The 26,144-nt window shown below is 39.2% G+C and overlaps 1 protein-coding gene and 1 long non-coding RNA gene across 4 annotated transcripts in view; one reads left to right on the top strand and one right to left on the bottom strand.

Moving 5' to 3' along the window:
- Positions 1-1,281: 1,281 nt before the first annotated feature.
- On the bottom strand, positions 1,282-2,844 carry LOC107312956 (protein EOLA1-like). Of its 2 annotated transcripts, XM_085544765.1 has the most exons (3): positions 2,354-2,844; positions 1,875-1,984; positions 1,282-1,735 (listed from the first exon to the last, which is right to left on the bottom strand). In XM_085544765.1, exons 1-2 carry the CDS (start codon positions 2,616-2,618, stop codon positions 1,887-1,889), a joined length of 363 nt encoding a protein of 120 aa, XP_085400891.1. In that variant the 5' UTR covers positions 2,619-2,844; the 3' UTR covers positions 1,282-1,735; positions 1,875-1,886. The 2 variants fall into 2 exon arrangements, with proteins under 2 accessions (XP_085400891.1, XP_015716308.2); XM_015860822.3 differs by lacking the exon at positions 1,875-1,984.
- Positions 2,845-2,888: 44 nt separating this feature from the next.
- LOC107312957 (uncharacterized) overlaps positions 2,889-26,144 on the top strand; it is a 35,883-nt gene continuing 12,627 nt past the window's right edge. The window contains exon 1 of one of the 2 annotated variants that reach the window (XR_001554703.3): positions 2,889-3,179. This is a non-coding gene — a long non-coding RNA (uncharacterized LOC107312957). Of the gene's footprint in view, positions 3,180-17,845; positions 17,958-26,144 lie in introns of those variants that run through there. The other variant, XR_014945215.1, reaches the window with a different exon arrangement.

Genomic DNA, 26,144 nt, shown 5'->3' with positions numbered 1-26,144 from the left:
GCATTGTGTGCTTGGTCTATGCCAGAAAGATTAGTTACAGGTTTTACAGCTGTTGGTTAGCTGATATAAATATCTTAACTCAATCTTCATTACCATTTTTTTTTGTGTGTGTGTGTGATAGCTTTAGTACAGATGATTGAACTGTTCAAAATATGAACTGGTCCATGTTGGTACAGTTTATTTCATTTGAGGAGAGATCTGCTTTCACGGGCTTTCTTGGCCTCCAGCTGAAAGACTGATTCCAGGAGAAATCAGTCTTTGAAACCTATACTCTGCCTAGTTCTGAGCTAGTTAACCTGGCTGGCCCAACTTCTGTCCTAGTACGTGACAAAAGAGAAGATTCTGGTACAACCTCAAGAACTCCAGTTGAAGAAAAGGCTTCTCCATCAACCCCGGTCAAAAAGAATGTGTTTAATTCTACTCTATGGAAGTTGATGGCTTTCTGTCTTTATTTTGTTTAGAAGCAGATCTGGAACCTTTCTGAAAGCACTCCATTTCAAATCTACAGTAGGACGATAATGAATAGTGTACAGTGATTTGTGCAGAACACCTTGAAGAGGAAGTGCAAGGAAGGAGAGGGCTGCTGGAAAGTTTTGAGTTTGGAAACATGAAACATCTCATGACCTTCAGCTCTGGGGATTCAGCAGAAAATACTTCCAAGTATCTCCTAAAAGAGAACAGCCACAGGCCAGAACCAAGAGGGCTGGGCATCACTGGCTTTCACTGAAGAAGATGTGGGGGCTTGCTACCAGGAAATAAAGTTTTATTTAGAAATGAAGAACAGTACAGTGGTAATTCTTCTGTTTCCTGTGAGAAGAGAGCTCAAGATCATTACACAAATCCAAGGCAATCCCTTAAGCAATTCTGTTTGTTTGCCAGTGGTGCTTTATAATCCCAAACTTGAAGAGATTGCTTCAGATACAGCAGCTGACTGAGAGGTTGTAGTGTTACTGCTAGCATCATTTTTCTGAAGACTGTTTTTTGGTTTATACAAGCAGATACACACACACACATCACATAATGTTAGGCTGCAGTCACAGATCACAGAATGACCTGGGTTGGAAGGGACCTCAAGGATCATGTAGTTCCAACCCCCCTGCCTGGCAGGGCCACCAAACATACACCTTTACTAGATCAGGTTGCCCAGGGCCCCATCCAACCTGGTCTTGAACACCTCCAAGGACGGGGCATCCACAACCTCCCTGGGCAGCCTGTTCCAGGGCCAAACCACTCTCCTATTAAAGAACGGTCATTTTAAATCAGCACACATTACCTCCATCATGCATTAGAAAATTCTGATTTATTTACACCTGTACATACCTTAAAAAAATGTAGTAAAACAACACTCATCTTCAGTAGTGGTCATAAAAAATGGGATCTTGGTCATCTCTACAAAATAGCAATTCTTCAAGCAATTACTTTTGGAAGGAATACTAATCAATGCACTGGTATTTAAGAAGGTGATTTGTCAAGAAGTTTGCATTTAGACAGGAAAAAAACACAGCATGGGGCAACTCCTATGACTCTGAAGGGATCAGTTCATCAGGGATGTTGACCTGCCACACTCCTCTGCTCCCTCTTGCAGGGATTGGTTCCAGGAGCCACCTTGGATTTGAAACAACAGTCAAGTATTTCTGTTCTAGATTACTGAGAACTGCTTTGTTTTTCAGCTCCAAAATCTCTTCAGGTGGTAAATCTTCTGGACACAGGGATGTCTCTCCAATATCAATTAATCCTGTATCAGAAAACAAAATAAATTAGTTGATGTTTGAGAAATGAGGGGAAAAAATGTTTCCCAAAAGTAAAACCTCCCAGAGGACATACAAAGCAGCTTATCTATGCTGCCAGAACAAGACGGTACAAAACATGCACACCTTAAACAAGTGTTAATCGATGCAGAAGACAGCTAGTGTGACTTCAGCACCATAGAACCAGAACAATCTATTGGCACATGCAATAGAGGTAATTTCTCTTGCAGGAATAGCTAAAAAACATGCAAGTGAGAATGTGAGACACAAGGTGTGAAAAATGAATTGACACCTACGATAAGAGTCAATGTTTGACATACACTTGGTGAGTATTCAGAGCTGTAACACATATTATTCTGCAGCACAAAAAAACTTCAGCAGAATCACTCCATCCTAACTTTGTACTACAGGTATATAAAACTATTCACTGCCCAAGTAATAAGGCTGAACTGAAATAGAATTGATCCAACGTGACGTGAAAAGCAATGCCAAACCATAACCTCACTTGAGCACGAGTACTATAAAACGCTTTAAGATTTCATAGGCTCAAAGATATAGATATATATAAAGTTTTCCTCGGAAACGCACAGCCCAAGGCTGCCTACCTGCAATAACTCCTCTGCCGTATTGCTCCCCTTTATCCAGCAGCTCTTGCACTTCCTGCAGCGTCATTCCCAACCTATCCAAGAGAATCGCCCTCCACGACTCATCCTCCCAGTCCTTAATGGCGATATGAACAGCCACGGTGCGGTTCTGGTACTTGGCGAGCACCGGCCGCCAGCGAGTCTCTATAGTCTTGACCTTGTTTAAAACCAGCCCAGCGTAGGGTTGGCGGAAAGAAAGGCACCCGACCTTCATCTCTGCTTTCATCGGAACCTGCCGTGTTTCTGATACACAAACTCACAGCCAACAGCAGCACCCCGCTATCGCCCAGCGGATGCCCACAACCACGACAGCCTTATCCACCTCCCCCAGCAGCACCGCTGTGCCTTTGCTCACTCCACGGAGACAACGCGGAACCGAGGGGCCTTTATCCCCCCCCCAGCACAGTAAGACCGGCCGGCCAGCCCCCTCCTTTCCCTTACCGCATCGCGCTAAAAGCTGCCGGCGGAAGGAGCGTTATGGGGCGGAGCGATGGGTGCGCGGTCGCGGGACTGGAGCCGAGGCGCTGCCGCCTGCTGGATGGCTGAGAGGGGAGGAAAGCGGGGGGGAGCTGAAGGGGGGGAAATAGTAACGTTTAAGCACGAGAAAGTGACCGAGCTCGCTAATGGCAAATCCTGGTTGCGGTGGCTTTTAGTGCTCTGCGAAAACACGTTATAATTGCAGGATCTTAAAGGCAGGATGAGAAGGATGATCTGGTAGAGTTGCACTGAATCCGAGATGGGCCGATCCTTTAGTTGAGAATGGCAGAGGAAGTTCGTACAGCGAAGGGTAAGGTTGAAAGGATGCTTTAGTTCTGTGACGTTGTTAATAACTGCTGTGTACCAGTAAGGTTCCACCTCGCGGGTCTGTGATTGCCCTGCATGCTTTTTCTTGTATTTTAGTATTTTTCCACTGCACCTTTCTACACCTGGAACTAGTGGCGTCCCCCAGGGGTCGGTGCTGGGTCCGGTCTTGTTCAACATCTTCATCAGTGTCTTTGATGAGGGGATAGTGGCCACCCTCAGCAAGTTTGCTGATGACACGAAGTTGGGAGGATTGGCTGACACGCCTGAAGGCTGTGCTGCCATTCAGCTAGACCTGGACAGGCTGGAGAGCTGGGTGGTAAGAAGCTGGATGAGGTTTAACAAAAGCAAGTGTAGACTCTTGCACCTAGGGAGGAATAATTGCACGCACTATGCATGATCTAATAGCAATGCAGAAACATTTTTTGTCATGGAGACATGTAGGCTTTGTGCTGTGCCCAGCTCAGTGGATTGTATGGTCTGATCAATCTGTTGTTGCTGTTACTCATTTTGGTTTAGTTTTTGTCCATGTGTTTTACAGTAGCTTCAGAAAATATTCTTTATTCTAACATTTGCTTGATGTAGTCTGCTTCAGAAAGAAAGGCCTGTTTCTGTAAATTACATATTCCATTCAGCGCATTCAGAAGAAGACCTGCTGTTTTATACAGCTAACATAAGTGTCTGCCATTACTTCATCATTATTATTCAAGCTACTGCAGTCAAGGGCTTGTAAACCTCTTTTATATCTTGCATGTTCATTATATATAACAATCACATTATTAAAAGCTCCGGAATCAAAACAAATTTGGTCTGAGGTATTCAGCTTGCTGCTGATTTTGATTTAATCAGTAAGAGATGCCAAAAGTTTTCAGGAAATTTAGGGTGGTAGAATGAATTACATTAAGTTAAAGAGCCTGTAACTTCTCATGGTGAAACCTTCTTCAAATGATTGCCAAAGGACATGGTACTAACTATACTGGATTCCAAATAGAAGTAATCTGCTCATAAAAGTGGATAAAATTTAGTGTAACTATTAAAAAAAGCCCTAACTATCCAACAACCACCCAACAGCCCCGAGCTATAAAACACTACCATTTTCATAGCCCCAGTATGTGTTGAAAAAACAGCTCCAGCTTCATGTTATTCTTAAAGCCAAATAAAGAGCCTTTAGTTGTGAATGAACTTAAACGCTTATATTTTACCATGCTGATCTCTGTTTCTTTGTGTGTATTGTGTGTATTATGAATGGTTGGTTAATTACAGCAGAATTTTCTCATGTCTGAGCTTAGACATGTTCCTTCTGAGAATGCAGTCTGAAGCTGCACACATTGTTTATATTGCTTTGAGTGGAAGAAGGAGCCAGCAATTCCATGTACTGAGGACAGATAGATTAGATGTAGTGCAAAGAAGTGACTGAGACCTTATGAACGTCTTACTAACTCAGGAGTTAAACTTCTAAAATCCCATTGTAGACAGTGAGTTTAGTTGCACAGATTTTTAGTCCACGGATTTTCGTACTAGAATTGCAGTTTCTAATTAAAAAGTTGTCCAGACCCTGTTACAATTTGGACAGCTTCTGTAAGTGAGAGTCTGTAGATTTCTGATAGGCAAATGTAAGGTTTTTCTAATTCTTCTCCAGTGTAATAGACACCCTCTGCGCCACCTCCCCCAAATACGGAATGGCCCACCTTGTCCCTTTTACACCAGGTCTTGCTGCTGAATGTTCCACCTGTTTGAAAGCAGACCCAGTTACATGAGCATGGGGCAGACCTGGTCTGTTGCTGAGTATTACCCACTTAGTGATCCTAATCTGGAAGGTTGCCAGTATTCAGAGACCATGCTGGTCCTTCTGCATTTCTGAAGGTTAAATTAGGGGTGATGACTTCAGGGTGAGCACCAAGCCGGCTAATTTTGAAACACCTTGGGAAGCTCTCAGTAGCAATTGATTTTTGTTGTTATTGAGATGCATGGCTTCACGCTGAGGTAAGCTGCGGGGGAAGGAGAGCTCATTGCCTTTCCATGCTGACTATGATACCCTATTCCACAGGCAACTCTGGGTGCAGTACACAACTGCATAAAAGATTTTTAAAGATAAACCTTTGTGCATCCATGGATCCCTGCCCATGTTATATCTCCTCTGAAATGCTGAAAGCTTTCTTTTCTTTTTGATAATATGTTTCTCCAGTCCTGCTTTAAAGAGTGCATTCTTAGTCCATCTGATTGATGCTTTCCCTCCAGCTTCATAATTATTTCAGTTTTTCTTTCATTTTCAGATACTTGTTCTAAAATACGGACAGCTTTTTTTTTGTTTCTTTAGTAATATCTATCTTGTGGGACACTTACAGAGGTTAGGAATTCATCTTCAGTTCCTACTGTGTTTAGGTAAGTGCCCTTTGGTTCCATCTCATCAGAAGGCTCATACAGAAGAAGGAGAAAAGGACTTGTCTCATCCCTTCTGGGAAGAACTATGAGAAAAAGAATTCATATGCAGGAGTAAAAGCATTTTCACATTGTTCTGTGAAGCTCAAATTCCTTTTCTCGCATTCTGAAAATTTTCAAATAGCTTACTCTTTATAATAAGCTCATGTGTGCTAAGTCACGTTTTTAACTAAACAAATTGCATAATTTAGTATGTGTTCTCAGTGTCTCAAAGTCAGGTCAACTGGATCAAATTTTGAGTTATGTTAATTAAACAACTCGGTCCTGCCTGTGCTATGCTCCTTGGTCTTTTGCAGCTCTCCTCTAGGTGGCACCAGGACCCACAGAACAGCCCATGTTGGCTCACGGAAAGGCCTAGAGCTGCTGATGTGACCGAGGAAACACTTTTTCGAGTACTCAGTGATTGCCCATCCTTTAAATACTTACACCATTTCTCCAGAGGCAGCGTTGTTGTCCTACTAAGACATAAATGCTAATGATTAAACTCGATCAACCAATGATTTTAGTTGTAGGAATTACTTACAAAATTAACTTGGAAGTATCTGTTGTAGATAACTTAATTCCTTTGCAGTAAGCAAGGAAGGATGCCATGCAATGCAATAGGCTGTGGCATACTTGTGCTCTGTTGCTGGGACAATTCCTCTTTGGCAACACAGATTTGATAAAGAAAACAGAAACAAAAGGGAAAAAAAAAAAACCAACAAAAAAAACATCAACAACAAAAAAAAACCTGTTCCTAGATGCTTGTTTAGTTACAGTTATTCATATCTGGTAGTATCAAATAATTAGCAAGTTGCTTTAATAAGTTACTAATGTTAGTGTCTCTTTCTTACCACAATACCAGTTATGTTATGAAGTGCTCTGGAGCCAGTGTTTCCACCCCTGTTTCATTAAAGTGCAACATAATTTGGCATAAAATAAAACCCTTGTGTTCCAGACTGTGCTCAGATATCAGAGGGGATGGCTGGGCTCAGATTCTAAGTGGTGCCATAATTCAGTGATAATAGCCTGGCTGTGTTCAATATATTGAACTATGACAATTACAGATGTACTAGTAACGTGATACACTTTCAATCTTGTTGCATTCAGTGAACTCCTGTGGTCATACTTTAGGAATCTGGTTGCATTCAGTTAGAACTCTCATGGCTGGATTCATGAATAGTGTACTTTATTAAAGCAACAGATGCATCAATTTTTGGGATTGCTGGTGATAAATTTACTGTTTGCAAAGCACACACAAAGAAAGGAGAAGCCTGGCCACAAGCGCATCAAGTTATGAAACTAATTCTATAGAGATGTCTGAGTTTTCTGAGGAAATGCTTAATATTACCAAGTGTTTGAATCTTACCCAGAGATGTCTATATGGGTGGGGGGAGAAGCTCAGCCAGCCAACTGCTCCCAGAATTCAGGTCTGCCCCTGGCATCATACCTTTGTTATGATTGGTGAACAATACTCTTGCTTCACTTTTAAAGGTACTGACTAGAAGAATTTGGGGTGCATGCTCAGTGAGGGGCTGTTGCATCTTCAAGGCAGGTAGCTTTTGTGTTGGATGTGTGCTCTATTATTCTGATGAGCAAAGCTCAGTGTCTGGGTACACTTCATCTAAAGCACCAGTACAGCCTCACCGCTGAGGTGTTCTGTGTGGTGTCAGTTGGACCTATGCTCTGTTTGTCAGAGAAGGATAGAATGCTTGTTTAGTAGTAATTCTAAGTTCTCATTCCTTTTCTGACAACTTATTACTGCTCATCTAATGGGCTTTGTCCAACAGATCTCATTTGTATGATTGCTTAGCAAAGCAAAGTCTTACTGAGTTGTTTCCTTTTGTATTAATAAAATATTAATTACTGTTAAAATTGGAAAGACTGTGTTCTTCTGCAGCTGAATATTGTCAGTTGGTGCAGTGGATCAGAAATGCACTGTCACAGGCCATCAGTTCTTTCTGAATTTTTGTTGTGGTTCCTGTTCTTGCATTTGAGGGAAGCCCTAAAACCAGGGCATTGACCAGTCCTTGTACAAGTATTCTGTATTATGTAATTCCCAGTGTGTGTTCCCAGTCTGATGCCCACTGCACTGTCTGGGTGGTTTTCCAACATTAATGGCATAAGTACCAGCACGCAAGGTCAGGAGTGCACTTGTTGGTAAAGAAAGAAGCAGCTGGGGCCACGTGGCACTGGAGGTGACCACAGGCAGGCTAGTCAGGGTGTTTGTTTCCAATAGAGAATTCAGGTGTCAGTAAAAAAGTTTTTAATGTTAAAGGTGGTGTACTTAGAATCACAGAATTGTGAAATCCTTAAAGTTGGAAGGGACTTCTAAAGGTCATCTAGTCCAACTCCCTTGCAATATACAGGGACATGCAAAGATCCCCTCCCTTGCCTTGCTGGCTGTGCTGCTTTGGATGCACCCAGGATCTAGTTGGCTCTTTGTGCTGCAAGGGCACAGTGCTGATTCATGCCTAGCTGCCATCCACCAGTACCCCCCAGTTCCTTTTGAACTGTGCTCTGTCATTATACCCCCAAGCTTGTATTGGTAGTGAGGTTTGCCATGACCCAGGTGCCAGACTTTGCAGTTGGCTTTGTTGAACCTCACAAGCTTCTCCTGAGTTCCCTTCTAGGCTTGTTTGGGTCTCCCTGGATGGCATCCCATCCTTTGGGTTTATTGACTGCACCCCACAGCTTGGTGTCATCTGCAGACTGCTGTGGGTGCACTCCGTCCCACCATCAGTGTCAAAGAGTATTAAAGAGTATCAGTTCTAGCACTGACCCCTGGGAATGTATGGTTAGGTGTCATTGGAAGGGCATCTTTCTAGTAGGAAAATGGTGCTTAAAAATCTGGTCTTAAATCAAAATTTCAGCCCTGTTTCCTTGGTATTTTTATTTTTTTTTTTGCTAAGGATTCTATATTTTTATGCTTATATAACAAGTGGCATTTCACAGCACAGTTCCCTTAAATATTTTGATTCCTCTCTCAAACATTAGTTATAAGGAAGGCAAAACTTTTGAAATACGGCTACATATGTTTTGCCTGCGAAAATGGGAACATTTTTAATTCATGATCTCACTGCTGAGAATGCTGTGAGTTTGTGGTGTGAGTCAGTGATGGAGTCCTGCCCCAGCCGGGCTGAGGGTGGCTGTGTGCTGCCTTCCTGACAGGAGTCTGCCTGCTGGGGAGGGGAGCTGCAGCACCACCTCAGCTATCATCACCCTTGGTGCCATTTGAACACCTGGCGTGCTTGGGTTGAGAGCTTGTGCAAAAATCATTAGTCTTGAACACAGAGCCTGAAAATAGCAGATCCAGAGATAAGTATTTAAACCTGATCTATTGGTTTTGGCAGAGCTGAAGACAGCAGAACCTAATATGTTGTTAATGCCTGTGAAAATGGCATGGGACAAATGCAAGGTATCAAAGTTTTGCAGCTTTAGGATTCCACAAGGAGTGTTTCTTCACCTGGTACTTAAAATCTAAAGCCATGATTGTTTGTAGCCTCCTCCTGAAGTACGGCATCACATTGCTGTGAAAGCCTCCAGGACTTCAAAGCCACTATAGTATTTACCTGAATACCACTTTTTACATGTCTTCTTGCTGTTTCAGTGCATGCAACATGCACTGCAAGCTGCCAGAAGCATCAATTGTCACCCATGCAACGTGATACTGTTCTGCTTAAGGAAACCAAACGTCCTTAGTAACTCTCACAGTGCAGCTATTCTGTTTGGTAAATGCCTACTTGCGTTTTAGAAATGTAACATCTACTTTATTTATATACATACACATATATATATTTCTTGTAAATGCCAGTTACCACAGCCAGGTAATAATTCCCTATGCAGTTTCAGGAAGGAAAGTATTAAAAAAGAGCTGCTAAGTGCCAATGTTTAACACTCGTTTCTCCTCACCAAACAGTAATTCTGCAACAGCACAATTGTCAGCCAAGTTGTAATAGCAACAGATGATTGATTCATCAGTATTCTTTGTAGCTGTACTACATAAAAGCATAGCTGTGTGTTTTAATATGAATGTATTTGCAGGGAAAGTTAAGTAATCTCCAGGCGGTTACTAATATGAGCCCTTACTTTTCTTTTTCTTTTTCTTTTTCTTTTTCTTTTTCTTTTTCTTTTTCTTTTTCTTTTTCTTTTTCTTTTTCTTTTTCTTTTTCTTTTTCTTTTTCTTTTTCTTTTTCTTTTTCTTTTTCTTTTTGTTTTTGTTTTTCTTTTTCTTTTTCTTTTTCTTTTTCTTTTTCTTTTTCTTTTTCTTTTTGTTTTTCTTTTTCTTTTTCTTTTTCATCTTTTTCTTTTTCTTTTTCATCTTTTTCTTTTTCTTTTTCTTTTCACTTTTTAAAACTATATATATTTTTTAATTCTTAAATCTCTTCACTGTTGTAGGATGCAAAGTGTCATTAAAGCTTAGGTTTGTTACTTTTTGTATGTGCTTGTGGTGAGTAAATGGAATTGCGTTGCTTGAAAATTAACATGATCAGAAGCACTAATTGATGCCAGTGAAGAGGATATGCATCACAAACATCTTCTATAATTCACATACTTTAAACTCCATTATTATTCTATAAAAAGCTGAAAATTATTTTCACTTTCCTAATGATGTAGTGAGCTCAGGTTGCTCAAACGAGACACCAGAAATAGATATATATTACAAGTGTGCAGCTAGAAAGGAGCAGTAAGAAACAACTGAATTCCAACCATGGACAGCAGCAGCTTTTTTACTGACCCATGGGCATGACACTGCTGTTACTGGAGAGCAATATCAAGGAAATCGACTGACACCAAGTGTAACGCTTACTTTTCTGCACCATGGAGGTAAGAAGAGTTCATTACAGTCACCTTACTTCATAAAGAGCTTTTAGATCATTGCATTAAAAATGTTATTGAATGCCAGTTTAGAATTGCAGAGTTTTTGTAGCCTGACAGTGTGTAAGCAGCCTGTCATGCAGAAGGAGACACAGGAACAATACGTGTGACTGAGTGAAGGAGTAAACTAACTCCATCATAGCATATTTGTTTGGCATGCAGAGTCCCAGTTGTGGGAGCGTTCATTTAGTGGATACTGTTTGGTTTTTTTTCACAGCAAATGAGATAAAAAGAAGATAACATGTTTGTGGTCTCTACAAGCTGTGCAAGCATCCTTACTGAATCTTAGTTACCACTGTTTTCTGTGCTGCTAATGGTGTTCCTACTCAAGTTCTCCTGAAAGAATGAGTTGTATACAAGTATATTGCCTGGAGAAAAATAAGAACGTGTTCCCTTGACTCAGGAGGATCAATTCTAAGTTACCTGTGATACCCTGCTGTGCTTGGCAGTGTGCATGATTACATGCACTGAGTCCAGTTCTGGTCAGCAGAGCAAAGAGCCAGTGTTGTACCTTGGCATAGCATGTGTACATTGTCTTGCTGCATTTAAGGAGGTATACTATGTCTACTTATGTATATATACATATATACATATATTAAAAATAGTCAGCTGGAACTGTATCTTATATTAAAATATGGCTGCATATACCAAATATCAGCCAGAAAGTGGTTTGGTTTTTAGTTTGTTTGTTTGTTTGTTGGCTCAGAACGTTCAAAATAAGACCAAAGTTTGCATAGATTTCTTTATGTGGTTATAAATTCAGAGAAACCATAGCAGGGTTATAGAGCTTGATTCTCTCTTGTTTATATCACTGATTTGCTCTCAAGGAGTTGTTAATGCCTCATGCAATCAGGAAAAAGCAAGCAACAGGGGCCTATCAAAGTTCCTGTTCAAATGCACTGCATCTAGCAGTACCATGTTTCCCTTTCATTCTGCTGTCCTAACGTGGGAACTGTAATGACATTTGCCTTTTTTTCAGTCTGTTAAGATCGTAGACAATGGCAGTCAAGGCTTATTGTAGTGATAAAAATTGCATGCCTTTATAGACAATTCCTTCTGATACTACATTTAGAAATTGAGTCAGTACAATGAACTGTCTCCTAGTCAAATTCAGGGCTGCTATATATCTTATGAACATATCATAGATGACCCCAGTGAAGGTTTATTGCCATTTTTTGCAGAGTGTTGTAACTGAAAATTACAGATTGCATTCCAAGAACCAGCTAACCTTACCACGCTTCTTAAAGGACACTATCAAGTCTTTTAAGGCATTGTTTATTTGTCTTGCAGTTTTCTTTTCCTCTGATATGACATTTCTGAATACAATTTCTTTCTGAATGTAATTTTATCTGCCTCTTGAAATGTACCACTTTTTCACCACTTTAGTGCTATTGACATATTTGGCTTTAGGTTGTGCTTACTCTGCACAACACTATTCATCAAAGTCATCAACAGGAGTCGAGAATAGGATTTGTTCTTCAGCTCAGTGTTTCCACTGATGCCTTGTTGAGGTGACCTTTTTAAAATATTGTCATAGAGATATTCATTTTGATAATTATCTACACAGTTTTGGGAAATCCCATCTATTTCCCTCCTATCACAGGCCTTTTTATATGTATTATTCACCAGCAGGAAACAGAGCAAGCAAGAGAAGTAATGTGAATGTAAAGCTTGGGGTTTTTAAATGCATTTTGCTATTGTTAATGGAGTCAAGCATGTGAGGCAGCCTGAACAGAACTTGATTTGTAGGCTGAATATTGAAGTGATCGATCCAGTACCCAGTGCTCAGCCTGTGTGCCAATCAGCTTTGCATTATGATGACCCTGTTGGAATCTTAATAACTTTTGATCAATTTATAAAGGCCTGAAATTTTATTTGTTTTAAACCAACAAGTGACAGCAACAACAAAAATCTTATGAAATCTTAAGAATTCCCTGTGCATTTTGTAAATATCTGTCTTAATAAAATTATGGTAGAAGCCATAATTTTCAGCAGCTTGAATGCTTGTGATTGCAATTTCTGTGTTACACCTTCTATTTCCATTTTTGCTTTCATTCTCCTCTGGATAAATACATTTTGAACAACATTACTGATCTTGGATGGTTAAAGTATCGGTCATGAAATATGGAAAGAATGAGCAACCTGATAGCTATTAGAAGAAGGCTGACAACGGAACCTTCTAAAAACACATCTAGTATATATCTGCATGTGTTTGTATCACTGTGTAAATCTGTTTGTAAAATACTGTGCTCAGTATGCCTGAGCCATCTGAGTCAGCTCAACACTTCTGCACATCCATTTGTGGATTAACCACATTCTTTAAAGTCTAAGGTTTGTATGGGAAAAACAAGCAAAATCCCAGACCATAAATTGTTGAATTTTGTGTGGACAAGTCCCACTGGTGTATACCAGGAAAATTAAGTCAGCGAGTGAGAAATATTTTAAAACAGCCTATAGACAGCCAGGTTTTATGGCTACAAAATTGAGCCATCATTAGATATGGCTGATTCTTAAGTAGATTTCTTAGAGAAAGTGCAGTAGACTCTAAGTCTGCTTAGAGTGTATGAGAGATCTCTCCAAGCTTCCTCGGGAATGTGGCCCACTCCAAGAATATGGTCATTAGTCCAAAGCTGATTACATAATTTAAAAGAATAAATAGTGTATAGATCTGAATCCAGAGTTTTTTCCATTCTTATTACTCATGTCGTTTAGACCTCTCTTCCCGGATTCGTAGACTACCTTCTACAGATTAACAATACCTTCATGTATTTCCAGCTAATTTCAGTGGTAAAGGAACTGTTCAAATGCCTTGTAATCATACTGTGCTAATAGATGTTTTCAGTGCTTCAGCACCCTTTCACATTGCTGAAAGCAGTGATTTTATTACTCCTGTCAACTGTAACGGGTACAGTTGTTTCCCAGCCCCTCATTTTTCTTTTTAATTCAGTGGAAACAACCAGGCTATAAAATGGTTAAAGAGAAGCTTTCTGCAGACCATTTTATTTTCTGCTTATAGTGAATTGTGTCTTAGAGCTAGACTTTGTGAATTAGCTTGCCAGCTTTGGAAACTCAGATCTTGATATTTAAAATGAAATGTAAGACCTACACCCTTACGGCACTTTTAAAATACTCAGCACCAAGACCAAAGATAAAATTTGAAAGTGCTCTGCATTCAGTGTTGTGTGTGTTTATATGAAGTTTATATGCCTAGATGCCAGGGGTGCATTGCCTTGTGGATAGTTCTGTGGCTTTAAGGATGCAGTAAGACGTCTGCTGCACCTGATCAGCTGGTTTAAGCTCCTTTAAACTGTGGATCTATGCTGAAGATGAGTCTTTTGGAATGTATTAACTGTATTTAATTTGGATGATTTGGGAGTGTAATTAATATCTTAGGAAATGTGTGAAGAATGAGTTGAATAAAGCACAGAGGTTTCCTTCTGAGATTCATACTTACTACTGTGTGGTCTCCTGTGTTGTCTGTAGAAAATATCTTTGTCCATCAGAAAAACAAAAAGACCTTCAGCAGATTGTTTTATTGAACTCTTTATAGATATTAAGAAACATAACACCAGCACTTCTGCCACACTGCTGTCATTAAATAATAAATCACTGCTGTAGCTGCCTAATGGGATATGTAGCAATGCTGATGATGGCAATCTAGACCAGAACTAAAGTGGATTAATTTAAAACAGGGAAAAAATAGTAGATAGCAGAGCTCAGCACAACAGTTCTGGGACTGGAACCTGGTATCTAACCACAAGAAAGAGAATAACATAAATTAGATCTTACAAAAAAATGATAACAGTATCTTTCACAGTCCTTACTTATCCTCCAACACCTAATTATGAAGCTATCCTACAAGCATTAATGAACAGAATACATTTTCAACACTCGTACTTATCTGAGATCTCTTATCCTAGTGTAGATAGAAAGCAGAGGCACTGGAAGATGAGAAATGTCTCCTGATAAGAAGTGCTGTTGACCTGTACCTGCCTTTTATCCCAAAGGAGGTATGAACGCATGGGGCTTTGGAAAGGAAGGTTCTATTTCACATCACTTGTTTAGTGAGGTTTGCTTCTGAAGGGTGCTTCCAACTAAGAAAATCTAAGAGTTTTCCTATAGAAGCTAGAGTGCTTCTTCCTGAGCCCAAGCCCATCTGTAGAGGCAGTAGGAGTGCACAGCTGGAAGTCCCAGTGCAGGGTCTGGGGTCTGAGCTGCCCTCAGCCAGGCACAGGGAATCTGCTCTGGCTGTTTTGAAGGGAGCACCTGTGAGCTGCCACTGCGGGCTGCCTGGGGTGCACACAGCTCCGAGAGCAGAACTGCCTGCACACAGCTATCTACATGGCTGTGCATAGCATTTGTAGCATGAAATGTGTTATCACATTATTAAAATGTATCTATTTTTTAAAAAAATAATATATATATATATATATATATATATATATATATATATATATATATATATATATATATATATTATATATATATTTATCAAAAGACTTAAAGGATCATTGATTCCAAGACAACGAGCTGCTCTGGAAACAAATAAAAGTCTCTGTGAGGAGCAGGGTGATAGAAATCCAAGAAAACCAAAAGCAGTTGTTTTGTTAGTGTGACTTTGGTTGTTTGCCCTGTGTGGGAGTCTGACAAAATGTGCAAACGTTGAATTTGCAAAACTAATTAGCACATAAAAGTCCAGCTGTAATAGCAATCAAAACTTGCTGGTTCAACATAATATGGCTTTTTTGGTGGGAGGATATTAACACATCCTGCACATACGGCCCCAGTTGAATATCTGGAGCTGCTCATATCAGTGAGTTAATACCAGGGGATTTAGCTGCGAGTTTTTATTGGTGGCAGTTGTGGAACCAACATGTGGTCTGACTGACTGGTGCTTCCAGCATTGTTTGCATCTGTAAGGAAAAGAGGAAAAAGTGACTGTTGCTGCTTTCCTTATCCTCCACAATAAGGTACTGTGTTTTTACAGACTCTCTGGTTGAGATTGCTGTTGGAGAGACCTGGTGAACTGTGGCCTTGCTAGAAGTTGTAACTATGGCAGCAAGGCAGCACTGGTGCAAAGCATGTCACTGTTGAGATTACTTGCTAATAGTTGTTGCAGAATCTTGCTGGTATTTTCTTTATCTAGGAATTGTGGGGGGAAGGACACAGAAGAATGAGTGAAGATCTCATTTTACATCCTTCTGAAACAAAAAACAGTCAAACAAACAAAACACCCAGGCAATAAAAAGTGCACACCTTGTAGATTTGCTGTTTCCCAGTCAAGTTAGGCTGTCTTGTAAAACTTACTCCAACAAAATAATTTCAAAGCATCTCTTTCTTTGTGATTCTCAAACCACCATTTGGTAAATGTTAGCATTTAAAATCAACTTTAGAAGGAATTTCTTTCTAGTTTCAATATAAAGAGAAACAGAATCTACTCTGTATTGTTTCAATAACCCAAAGTTACTGAATTGCAAGTAGCGAACTGCTTATAACTGACAGAAGAGATACTTCTACTAGAGTGAGTACTTGTATGCAAACTGCTTTATGCAATAAGACAACATTAGTGTAGGTAAACTGCATGCTTGCTCAAACAAAGACTTGCTTAGTACTTAAAGAATGAATCTGTTGTCTTGAATTATGTGTTCCACATATTATTGCTGTATTTTTCTTATATTGTGTTCCATCCTTTCTTTTTACTCAAATAAATTCGGGACTTTAGAGCCCTCCTGTAGTTTGCAAACTGAAATTTTTGATAAATATATTTAATAAGAAAGCTTCAACCATTTTAATCTGGAGCATTGAAGAAATTTTTCAGTTCCTGGATGTTTTCAGTTGATAGTGTTGATGTTGCTGGTATTATTTAAGTAAACTACATATAAAAGAATAGACACTTATAACACTACTATTCCTGTTTACATTTTCTCCTGATTATTTTTTCCCCCAAGACTGAAATTGATGTACATAGTGAGAATACAGAAATCTTTGATTTACAGTGATCCCGTGTTTTTGGTAGTGAAAACAGATTTTATTACTACTAGAACTGAATCTAGGCACAAAGAATGATGAAGTTAGAATTGAGACTTGGGGATCTTGTATTATATGGGTTTTTCCTTCCTGCCCTTCCCCAGCATTTAAACAAAGCCACAGTCATCATGTTATTTTAACCACCTTGTAACACTAACGATTTTATTATGTTCTGCCTACTTGACAGTGTTTAGTTGCTTCAAAGTTTAAAACGTCATTAGAGAGTTAGCATATATTTGCTTTAGACTATTCAGTATTTCTGCTCTGTGTCTACAGTCTGTATTGATTATATACAGATAATCAGCTAAGTCTTGAGTTATTCTTGCAAGTAGTGTCAATAAGCAAGCTCTGTAGTGTTTAGTTCAATGTTAGCTAACAGTATTTTGCATATCTGTCTATATACATGTTATAATCAAGTAACTACAGCTCCAATCTGATAGAACTACATATCTTACAGGTCCTAAGTGTGAAAAAACTAGTAGAATAAATCCCTTCTTTGAAGAATATGCCTTGTCTGTACATATGTAGTCACTAACATTCAACTCTAAGTATTGTACATTCTAGGGGAAAAAAAATATCTTCTGATGTTATTATATAGACCTGGGCCAAGTTTATACTGAAACAGTGACCTAGACTGTGATCCATCTAAACATTTAATAATATGCTTAACTTAAGTATGTGAATAATCCCTTTGAAGATCAATGGGACTACTCAAGTGCTTAAGACTAGGTTCATGCTCTAATACTTGGCCAGACTGTGACAGAATTTTCTGCAACTGCTTGATGGAAACATGCTACAGCTTTAAACTGAAGTACATTTGAACTATCAACATTATTGTCTTATAACAATTTAAACATATGGACTTTTCATCTGTGTTTTATAGCACTATTCTGCGCAAGACACAACTGCTCATGTATATGTTTACTGGAGAGTGGATGGAATTTATCTGTGAGAGGCTCTACCCCAGCCAAAGCCAGGAAAGGCTATAAATGGTGAACTCCTCATTGACCTCTAACACACAGAAGAATCGAAGAAAGTGGAAAGTGGTTCTGATTGCTAAGGATGAGAAAAAGCAAGGACCAAAGGTCAGAAGTTGCAGTGAGGAAGATTCCAATTAGACTTGGGGAAAACACTTCGAAGCAGGGGGCTCCAGACCTGGAAGAGGTTGTGCAGGGCGACTGTGGATTCTCAGCTGTTGAACTGTCTCAAAACTTGCCTGGCCAGTCTGTGAGCAAACCAGCCAACACTGGTCCTGTTTGCTGCAGGTTATTTGGACTAAATGACCTCCAGTGGCTCTTTCCAAACCAAAGCACTAAGAAAGGTGAAGGTGCAGAAAGCAGTGCATTCAGGAAGAGGAATCAGTAGCAACCATTCAGCAGAACGGTTTGCCATTCAGCGGAAAGTCAAACCCATCAACAACAGACACAAAAAGCCTATTGTGGTTTTTTTTTTGTTTTGTTTTGTTTTGTTTTTTTTACCTTAGACCTTATGTTCAAAACTTGCTATGAAAATAATGATGCCAATAGAGTGGCAAAATTTCAACAGTCTCAAGGCAGAGGAGGCTGGAGGGGAGTGAGAGGTGCTGTATAGTTAGTAACCAACCACATCTGTTAAAAATGTTATCCTTAAATGGATATTTAAATGCTTGACTCACTGCCCATGGTTACATACTTCATGTATTTTTTGGCACCTATGATCCCAGGCTGGCTGTATGCTGAATGTAGGGCCTCTTTCAGATGGCTAGGCTGAAGCTTGGCCATATACCAGTCTAAAACTTACTAGTTGGACTTTCATAATAAAATGTGACTCAATGACTCAGTAGTGCAATACCAGCTTTTGTTTTTCTCAGGGATTATTTGTCTTAGACTCATCTATGAGCCTGTAGTGACAAGATATAAGTGAAAGAATTAATGAAGTCATCAGTGTGCAGTAATGAATGTAGGGGCCACTCTTGGTGCACTGGGCAGCATTGCTTTTCCAGAAGCAGACTTTGGGAGCAGTCCTCCAAAGTTATAGGTCTTAGCTGCTCTTATTACTAAATGCTTCTCAGCCTTTCAGTCACTGCTCAGTCTTTGGCTTCTTTGGTTGTAAGCCTTGAATTGGAGAAATGCTACAGAAAATTGCATAATCTTCTGTTTCAGCTTTAGTGCTTACTAATTCCTTCTTATCTTTTAATGTAACAAGTTTTCTTTATGCTTTTCGCCTTGCCCCTGGCAAAAATGAAATGCCATGCTGCCAGTGTGTGACTGACGTTCATCACATTGAACTTCATGTTAATGTTCTCAGAGTTCATTGCATTTTAACCTTCGAAATGTCCACAGACTAATTCAAGAACATGTAAGAACTGCTGCAGATTAAAACCAGTGAAAAAGTCTGTATGATTTGTCCTTGACATACATTACGTGCTTCATTAATTTCAATATATAATCTGTGTTCTGTGTTTGTGTTCTTAAAAATGAGTTATTTTCTCAGATACAAACAATGTTCATTCATATCAATAGGGACAGTCGATCACACTCTTATGATGTGTAGTAAGTCACTACCTTGTATTTTTAAACTGCTTCCTTGGAGATGTCAAATGCTGGTTTTCTCCCATCTCAGTTCCATGCTGAGGAATAAACCTGTTTTTTATATTCGTAGTAATGGCCTTACTTTTATGTGATGGAAGCCCTTGAACTTCCAGGTAGTTCTGGTTGTAGTGCTCAGGAGTTGTGCAACTGGGCGTGAAACAGTCAGATTTCTTAACTCCTGGACTGACAGAGGGTTTTAAGAGGCAGTTTTGTTAAGAACAGGTTTTCTGGTTTGGATGAGAGAGCTGCAGCTCTTTGAAAATACACCCTCAAAGTAATTCAGTACATTGAAATGTTGAGCCACATGTCATTTTAAAAGGGAGCATTGCTTTCTGAACAGTCTCAGTAAAATGCTGTCAGTACTTGTTTATTTACTGGAGGAAGTGCTCCAGAAGAGCTGGCTGCAAGGAGTGCTGTTCGCTCCGGGAGCCTGTGATGTGGATCTGGTGGGTGCTGGGGTTAATGTCTGTATTCCAGCTAAGATAGGGAGTTCCCAATATTCCTATGGATGGATTATTTTTTTAATAAATAAATGGTTAATGTAAAATGTGGGTGTTAAGCTGTTTCTCATTCGGATCTGTCCCTTCCTGTACAACAGGCAATAGAATACTTCAGTTCAGAGTTTTATGGTTTTGATGTAGAGGGACAATCAAGTGCATAAAAGTACAGTGGAAGCCAACCACACTTCTTTCCATCTTTCCCAGGTTGATGCTCAGGTATGGCACAGTGCAAGCTGGAGCTTTTTTGGATATTTGCAGCTGCATGGAGATGTGTTTAACTAGGTGTCTTGGTAGCTGTTGTGCATTTCTCCTGCAATTAGGTGAATGAAGCAAGTACAGATACTTTGAAGTTGAGTGCAGCAGGATTTGTAGTGCATGTAATGTGTATTTTTATACACAACTGGAGAAACTTCTTAAAGGTAATGCATGCTGTGTGCTTTGGAGAAAGAATGGATGATGTCATCTAAGAGTAACTTTCTTTTAAGTGTACACATTGACATAATCTGTGTTATTTATGGTAGCTGAAGCCAATGGGTTAATTTACCTCTTCTGTAGAAGAAAAATTAAAGAACAAAACCATATCTCCTGAGTTAACTCTGGCTTTCAGCAACTGTGTCTGGAGTCACTGAACATTTATCATTTATCGCCAGACATTAAAGGGCAGATTGTTATTTCTGGTTTAACCTGAATTAATAATTTACTCAGGTTTTACATTACCTAGTTAGTTTCATATACTCATGTAGCTACTCTTCAAATGGGAAGAAATTCTTGGAGCTTATGGATTCCAGAAGCATTTTTTGTTGTTGTTGAAGTACTGTTTTAGCCATAATTTTATTACAAATTGTGGATAAAAAAGAAGTGTGCAATGATTTCTCCTTTCTCTACAACGTGGCTCCCTTTCAAGAGAACTAGTGAAAAAAATCTCCCCTTTCCTCCTTGTTCAGTGAAGCATTTACTTTTTCTCTGCTGTGACTGCATAATGAGTGCCTGCTGAGGTGGCGTGTGTAATGCATACTTGTATGCATCAAAACTATGGGAGCTCAGTCTGTAATCATAGGTGTCTGTTTACATGAGAAAAAAAAGAGTTATGTGGGTGTTCCAGTTATATTGTTGGAATTTGCCTGGTGAGTTACTGTGCATTTCGTATTAGATATATTTTTTAAAAAAGATATGTTTAAAACTTGGTGTGAATGCCTGATGGTGTGTGACTCAATAAGTACCTCAGGAAACACCTGAAAATTAAGTACATAATTCATAAATGCAAAATAATAATCCATTATTTGGGAGAGGAATCATTTTCTGTTTTTAAGAAGCATTACTCTGGATTATGCTTAAGTTACTTACACTTGCTATTTGACTTCAATCCTGAAGCATAATCAAGAAGCTTGAATCTGCATGGTGCTTTGCAGTCTGTGGGTCCAGGTTTTCTTTCTGACTGCCCAGACACAGATGCCTTCCACATTCTGAAATTCCATTAAACCAGGCTTTGAAACAGAAGAGTTCAAAATCCCATTCTACCAATGAAGCCTTAGTCTTGCTGTAAGCATATACTAAAGCTATTAGGAGTGCTGGGGCTTTTTCCAACCCACTGGGGTGCTGGTATATCTGAAGAAGCTCCTTATAATATTTCCTTAGAGTTTAGATGGCCAAAAGTGAGGAAGGATTTTTTGAGAGACAGGATTTGGGGTGCAAGTTCAACTTTCTCTTCTTAGTGACATCTGTGAAGCAAATAGTGGCACGTGAAGCCTTACAGGAACCTTCTGGGGCATTGCTGATCAGGTGTTCTGCCACGTTTCACAAGGTGTAATCTAATATTGGTTTTATATCTATGGAGTTTTTTACCTTATTTTCTCCTGACTCATCAGCAATATTTTCATTCAAATGCAGCTGAACAGTTAAATGAAGATTGCATTCAAATTCAATTCAGTGCCATTATATTTTGCCATTATATACATCAGTGAAAATGCACTGCGTATCAATAACACTCATGGAAGTTGGACTTCTAGCCCAGACAACATTGTTTGGTTAACAGAACTTGGATTCAAAGAAATCAGAAAATAGAAAAAAAATAACTGGAGCTTCAGTTTCTCGCTACATCGTGCTTTCAAAAGGGTGAACTCTGCACAACCTCAGATGTCTTGCGCTCTTGTTGATGGTTCCTATTCAGTGGTCATGAGGTGCACTTAGAAAGTTAAGCTGAACATCTTATATTGTCTGCAGGAGGATAACTACCAGAATCAGTCTGTCTCAGTAATGAGACTTAATATTTGTAAAAGCTTTTGATTACACAGCAGCTGCTTATTTCTAAGCTCCTCCACCCACTCCAAGGCAGTTTTTCTAGTTACACATTTGGCAATGCTTGCGATTTTTCATCCATTTCCCAAGCACCATAAAAATCACATAAAAATCACATACAAGGATTTCAGCCTTTGGGGGGGGGGGGGGGGAAGGGTGATGTTTTTTGATTGAAATATACATCTCCCGGTACAGCCTTTAAGTATCTGCAGATAAGAAAATTCCCTTTTATTTTCATATTGTTATGAACAACTGGTTTGATCTTAATGGTTCCATCCATCTGGGAGCTGACTACCACATAAACAGATCATGTACAGTGGGTATAAAGGGTGTTAATACTTTCCACAAGAGGCGAGCTACAGGTCTAACAGGTTTGGGACACAGCCTTACCTTTGACTTGTGCTTTGGCCAGAGTGCAAACCAAGTCTTATCTTACTTCAGGAGCTGGCATTGCAAGTTCTGAACTCATTAATGATCCTTCATTAGTGACAAGTTTGGTTTTCTTGAATGAAGAGTGAGGCAGATCTGTGATGTGCTGATCATATTAGGATGTTTATTCCTAGGTTTTGCTCTTTAATCTTTGTGATCAAATAATTTCCTACGTTGCTGGGGAAAAAAGGCAGTGTTAAAAATACAAAATGAATAGATTAATAACAAAAAAGCTTGTGGGTTTGCTATGTCATGGGCTGGTACAGCATACAAAGGGAGTACTACTGGGTGTCAGTTTAAGTATGATTTAAGTATGACACAACTGGATATTTCTAGGAATCTTTTTACTAAAGTAATGTAATGAATATGTTAAACTGACTGGCAATGATAGATCATTTCAGTCAAGCTTTATAAACCAAAGTCACTTTGATTACTGTATTCTGTTGTAATACAATAGAGCCTACTGTTCTGTAGCACTAGTGTTCAGACACTCATTATGGGGCTGAATGGTCCATGCATAAAAGTTTCATTAACATTGATATAGTCATAACAAATAAGTAATGAGACTCGATAAACGTGTAAAGCATTGTAGTATTACCTGAGAATGTTGTAACAAGAAAGTTGCTGTTGGAGCTCAAGTGAAAGCAGTTGCAGCAGGGAATGATACAGTGTAACTACAGTTAGAACCAAACCACACACCCCATAAAGAACTTCTCTCACCTAAATTGAAAGGATAAAAGCATGTACACTCAGAGAGGCACTGCCTGGAGCAATGTGATGATAGAAATTTAAGCTCGCTGCAGTATAGCTAAAACAAAGCAAAGGAAAAAGTAACAGTTCTTGAACATTTTAAAGATGCATTTAGCTCTTCTCTGCTTTGGGGATTAGGAGGATATTATTATGATTTGTGCTCAGCTCTGTGCTTACTGTGAAAAGGCTTGCTTTGTAATTTATGCACTGTGATTTTGCAGAGGCTGCCCAGTAGTGTTGCAGTGCACAAATGTGTTTTGATTATTTTTAAGGAAAAAAACTTCAAATGAGTATGAAAAGATTTCTTTAAGCTGCCGTGTAAATTAATCACCTTTTGAGATGATTCTTTGAATTTGTAAGCCATTTTAACACATGGATACAAGGAGGTTTTCTTAGCAACTACAATGGGTGAATGAGCCCATTGTCAAAACTGCTTTCAGTGTAATACAACATCCATTTAATGTTTTGTCATCAAATTAAGATCAAGTGAAAAAGGCTAATAAATCTATTCTGCACTGAAGTCTGTTTTCCAAGGATGACATTTTCCTTCAAAGTGAAATAAATTAGAGAACTGCACACTAACACTGGTGCCTCCCCCATCCATTTCTAAAATTCCCCTTAGTAGAGACATAACTTGGCAGATTTTCCCCTAATTAGGAGATAAAAACTATATATAAACAACAATATCCTGTTGTACTTGGTACCAAAGTAGCGGACATTTATTGCCACTGAATAGAAATGCATAGTCTGGCTGTTTGCAGAGTTCATACTTGAAATTCCAGAAATAACAGTATTGGAGTAGACCACTTCACAGGTGGTAATTCATCATTAGAAAACTCGTGGTGTTTTGCTGACTGTTGATGTTCATACTAGTCTACACTTGGTTTCCTTGAGATCACAAAGGAGATACATGCTTTATTAAAGAAGGTATTTTTAACATGAAATACAGGTTCGTTGACTAAGTCGTCATTTAACAATTAAGAATTATGATTATTTGTGGAAAATATGGATTACATACATTGAATGGAGAGGGGAAATAGCTTTTGGGATCTAATGAGGAGGTGTTATAGGAATGTATCCTGACTTACTGACCTTGTGTGCCTTATATTAACTTTGCCAAGATGACAGAACCAGACTTTTTACTGTAGGAATCTGACAGCAGTTGTTGTCTTTTGCAGTTTGGACCATTATTTAAGGCATTATGTGATATATGATACCCCTGTTAAAGGCATTGTATTATACATGATGTCCCTTAACAGCCCATTTTCATTTTATTTACTTTCACCCAGCTCTATTGTAATTACAATAGCTCAGAATGAGTTTTCTAATTACCTTCCTCATTTTTATCACTTGTAAATTTGTATTTCAGCTCATCATCTTGATTTTCCTGTAAACGTAGGGTAGTAAGGAAGTAAGGGCATGAAAAGCCATTGAATACTGTAAAGCAGATGAAGAATGGTTGCTAGAATCTGATGATTCTGTTGGAAAGCTGGCATCAAGATTTGAGATGGAATGAAATAAACATGGGAGGTGTATTCAGCTGTGGACAGGAACCCCTCCATTCCTTGCTGTTAATGAGGCTTCTGAGAAACAGCACAGCTCTCCTAAGCAGTTATGAACTGGTTCTCAACACCTGCAGTGTGAGTAATGTAAACCCACCTCTATCACTCCTCCCCTTCTGGATGCAAAAGTTAGTAACAGGACGAGCCAAGGCAGAAGTGTTGTGATATCCTCAGTAAAATGTTGATACTCAGGTTTATGTCTTCATGTTAGCCAATCTGACCAACAGAGATGAACAGTTCTCTGAATTATAATGAGATTTGCAGAGCTAATTGGCTGAAGATTTGACAAAGAAGCCTGAAGAAATATTCAATATGTTGAGACACACCTGAATAATAATTTCACCTGGGAAAAAAAAAAAAAAAAAAAAAAAGGGTTGAGGTTGCCAGCTTGCTAGTCATTGCATTTAGCTGTGTAAGATCATATTCATGCAGCAACTGTGGGTCAGTGATGTCCTTTTTCCCCTGTGTTCTCCCAGACTTGCAATGTAAGATAGTTGTGTCTTTTGAGCTTGATATCTGTAAGGTTTTGCTTACCTAGGACAGCGGTGATTTGTGCAAGAGGGGTCACTGAAGCTGTGAGATGGCTGAAAATTGCCCAACTCTGTAATTGGAGACTGGTTTTGTTCTTTATAAGGGCACACTGTGATGATTGCTATCCCAGACTTTGAAAGGCAGGACTTGGGATTGAAGGCTGTGAAACAGCAGTATTTCTGTTGGGTCCTTGTAGCATTTTTTTAACCTTTGTTAATTGGAAGCGGGCCACAGCATCAAATAAACTGCAGAAATATTGTTTCCAATGCTGAGTTTTGTCTTGTTGTACTATAACAGTTACTCATTATATTTAGGGAAAATACAGATACACTCTGCCTGGTGTCTGAATAGGTATTCTAAGTGCATTTAATTGAATAAGAAATACTTAAACAATTTTACAACATATGCCAGCTGAAGCAGTTGGTATCTATAAGGCCATTAAAAGGAAATTTTTAGAATCATAGAGTGGTTTGAGTTGGAAGGGACTTTTAAAGACCAGCTGGTCCAGCTCCCCTGCAGTGAACACACTCCTACAACTCCATCAGGTGCTCAGAGCCCCATCCAATTTACATTCATCTGAATTTTTTAACCAAATAAGTGTTTCATGTTTTCTCACTGCTGTTTGCTGTTACTGGTGTCTTGAGTCTATTTTTGATCTTTCTCCTTTTTATATTTATTGATACTGTGTGTATGTTTGTCTTTTTCAAAGAACACGGGGGGCAAAATGCCAGCAAGACTTCCCTAGGAAGGCAATTAAACATTTTGCTGTTAACAATGCTTGCAGTTGAGTAGAAGGGCTGAATTTTCAAACTGTTCATGATTTGCTTTGCACTGATGCTAAGAAATCCTACAGAGCAGGGAACAAGATGCACCTAGGCCCGTACTTCCAGAGGCACTACCAGGAGCAGCCCTGTGCTCATCTTCTGATGGAAAGGTTTCCAGGTGACCCTGAAGGACCCCTTCAGTAAAGCAGAGACCCTTAACTTGATTG

Source organism: Coturnix japonica, chromosome 4 (genome assembly GCF_054131305.1).
Source record: "Coturnix japonica strain WE chromosome 4, WE-NBRP24, whole genome shotgun sequence".
NCBI lineage: Eukaryota > Metazoa > Chordata > Aves > Galliformes > Phasianidae > Coturnix > Coturnix japonica.
The sequence above is the reverse complement of the archived record's forward strand: the minus strand, read 5'-3'. Positions and strand labels throughout refer to the sequence as shown.

Excerpts from the sequence above, each read along its gene's own strand:
- LOC107312956 (XM_015860822.3), bottom strand. The coding sequence starts at position 2,618 with ATGAAAGCAGAGATGAAGGTCGGGTGCCTTTCTTTCCGCCAACCCTAC. Across the intron at positions 1,736-2,353 it reads CGGCAGAGGAGTTATTGCAG|GATTAATTGATATTGGAGAG; the intron begins GTAGGCAGCCTT and ends TTTCTGATACAG.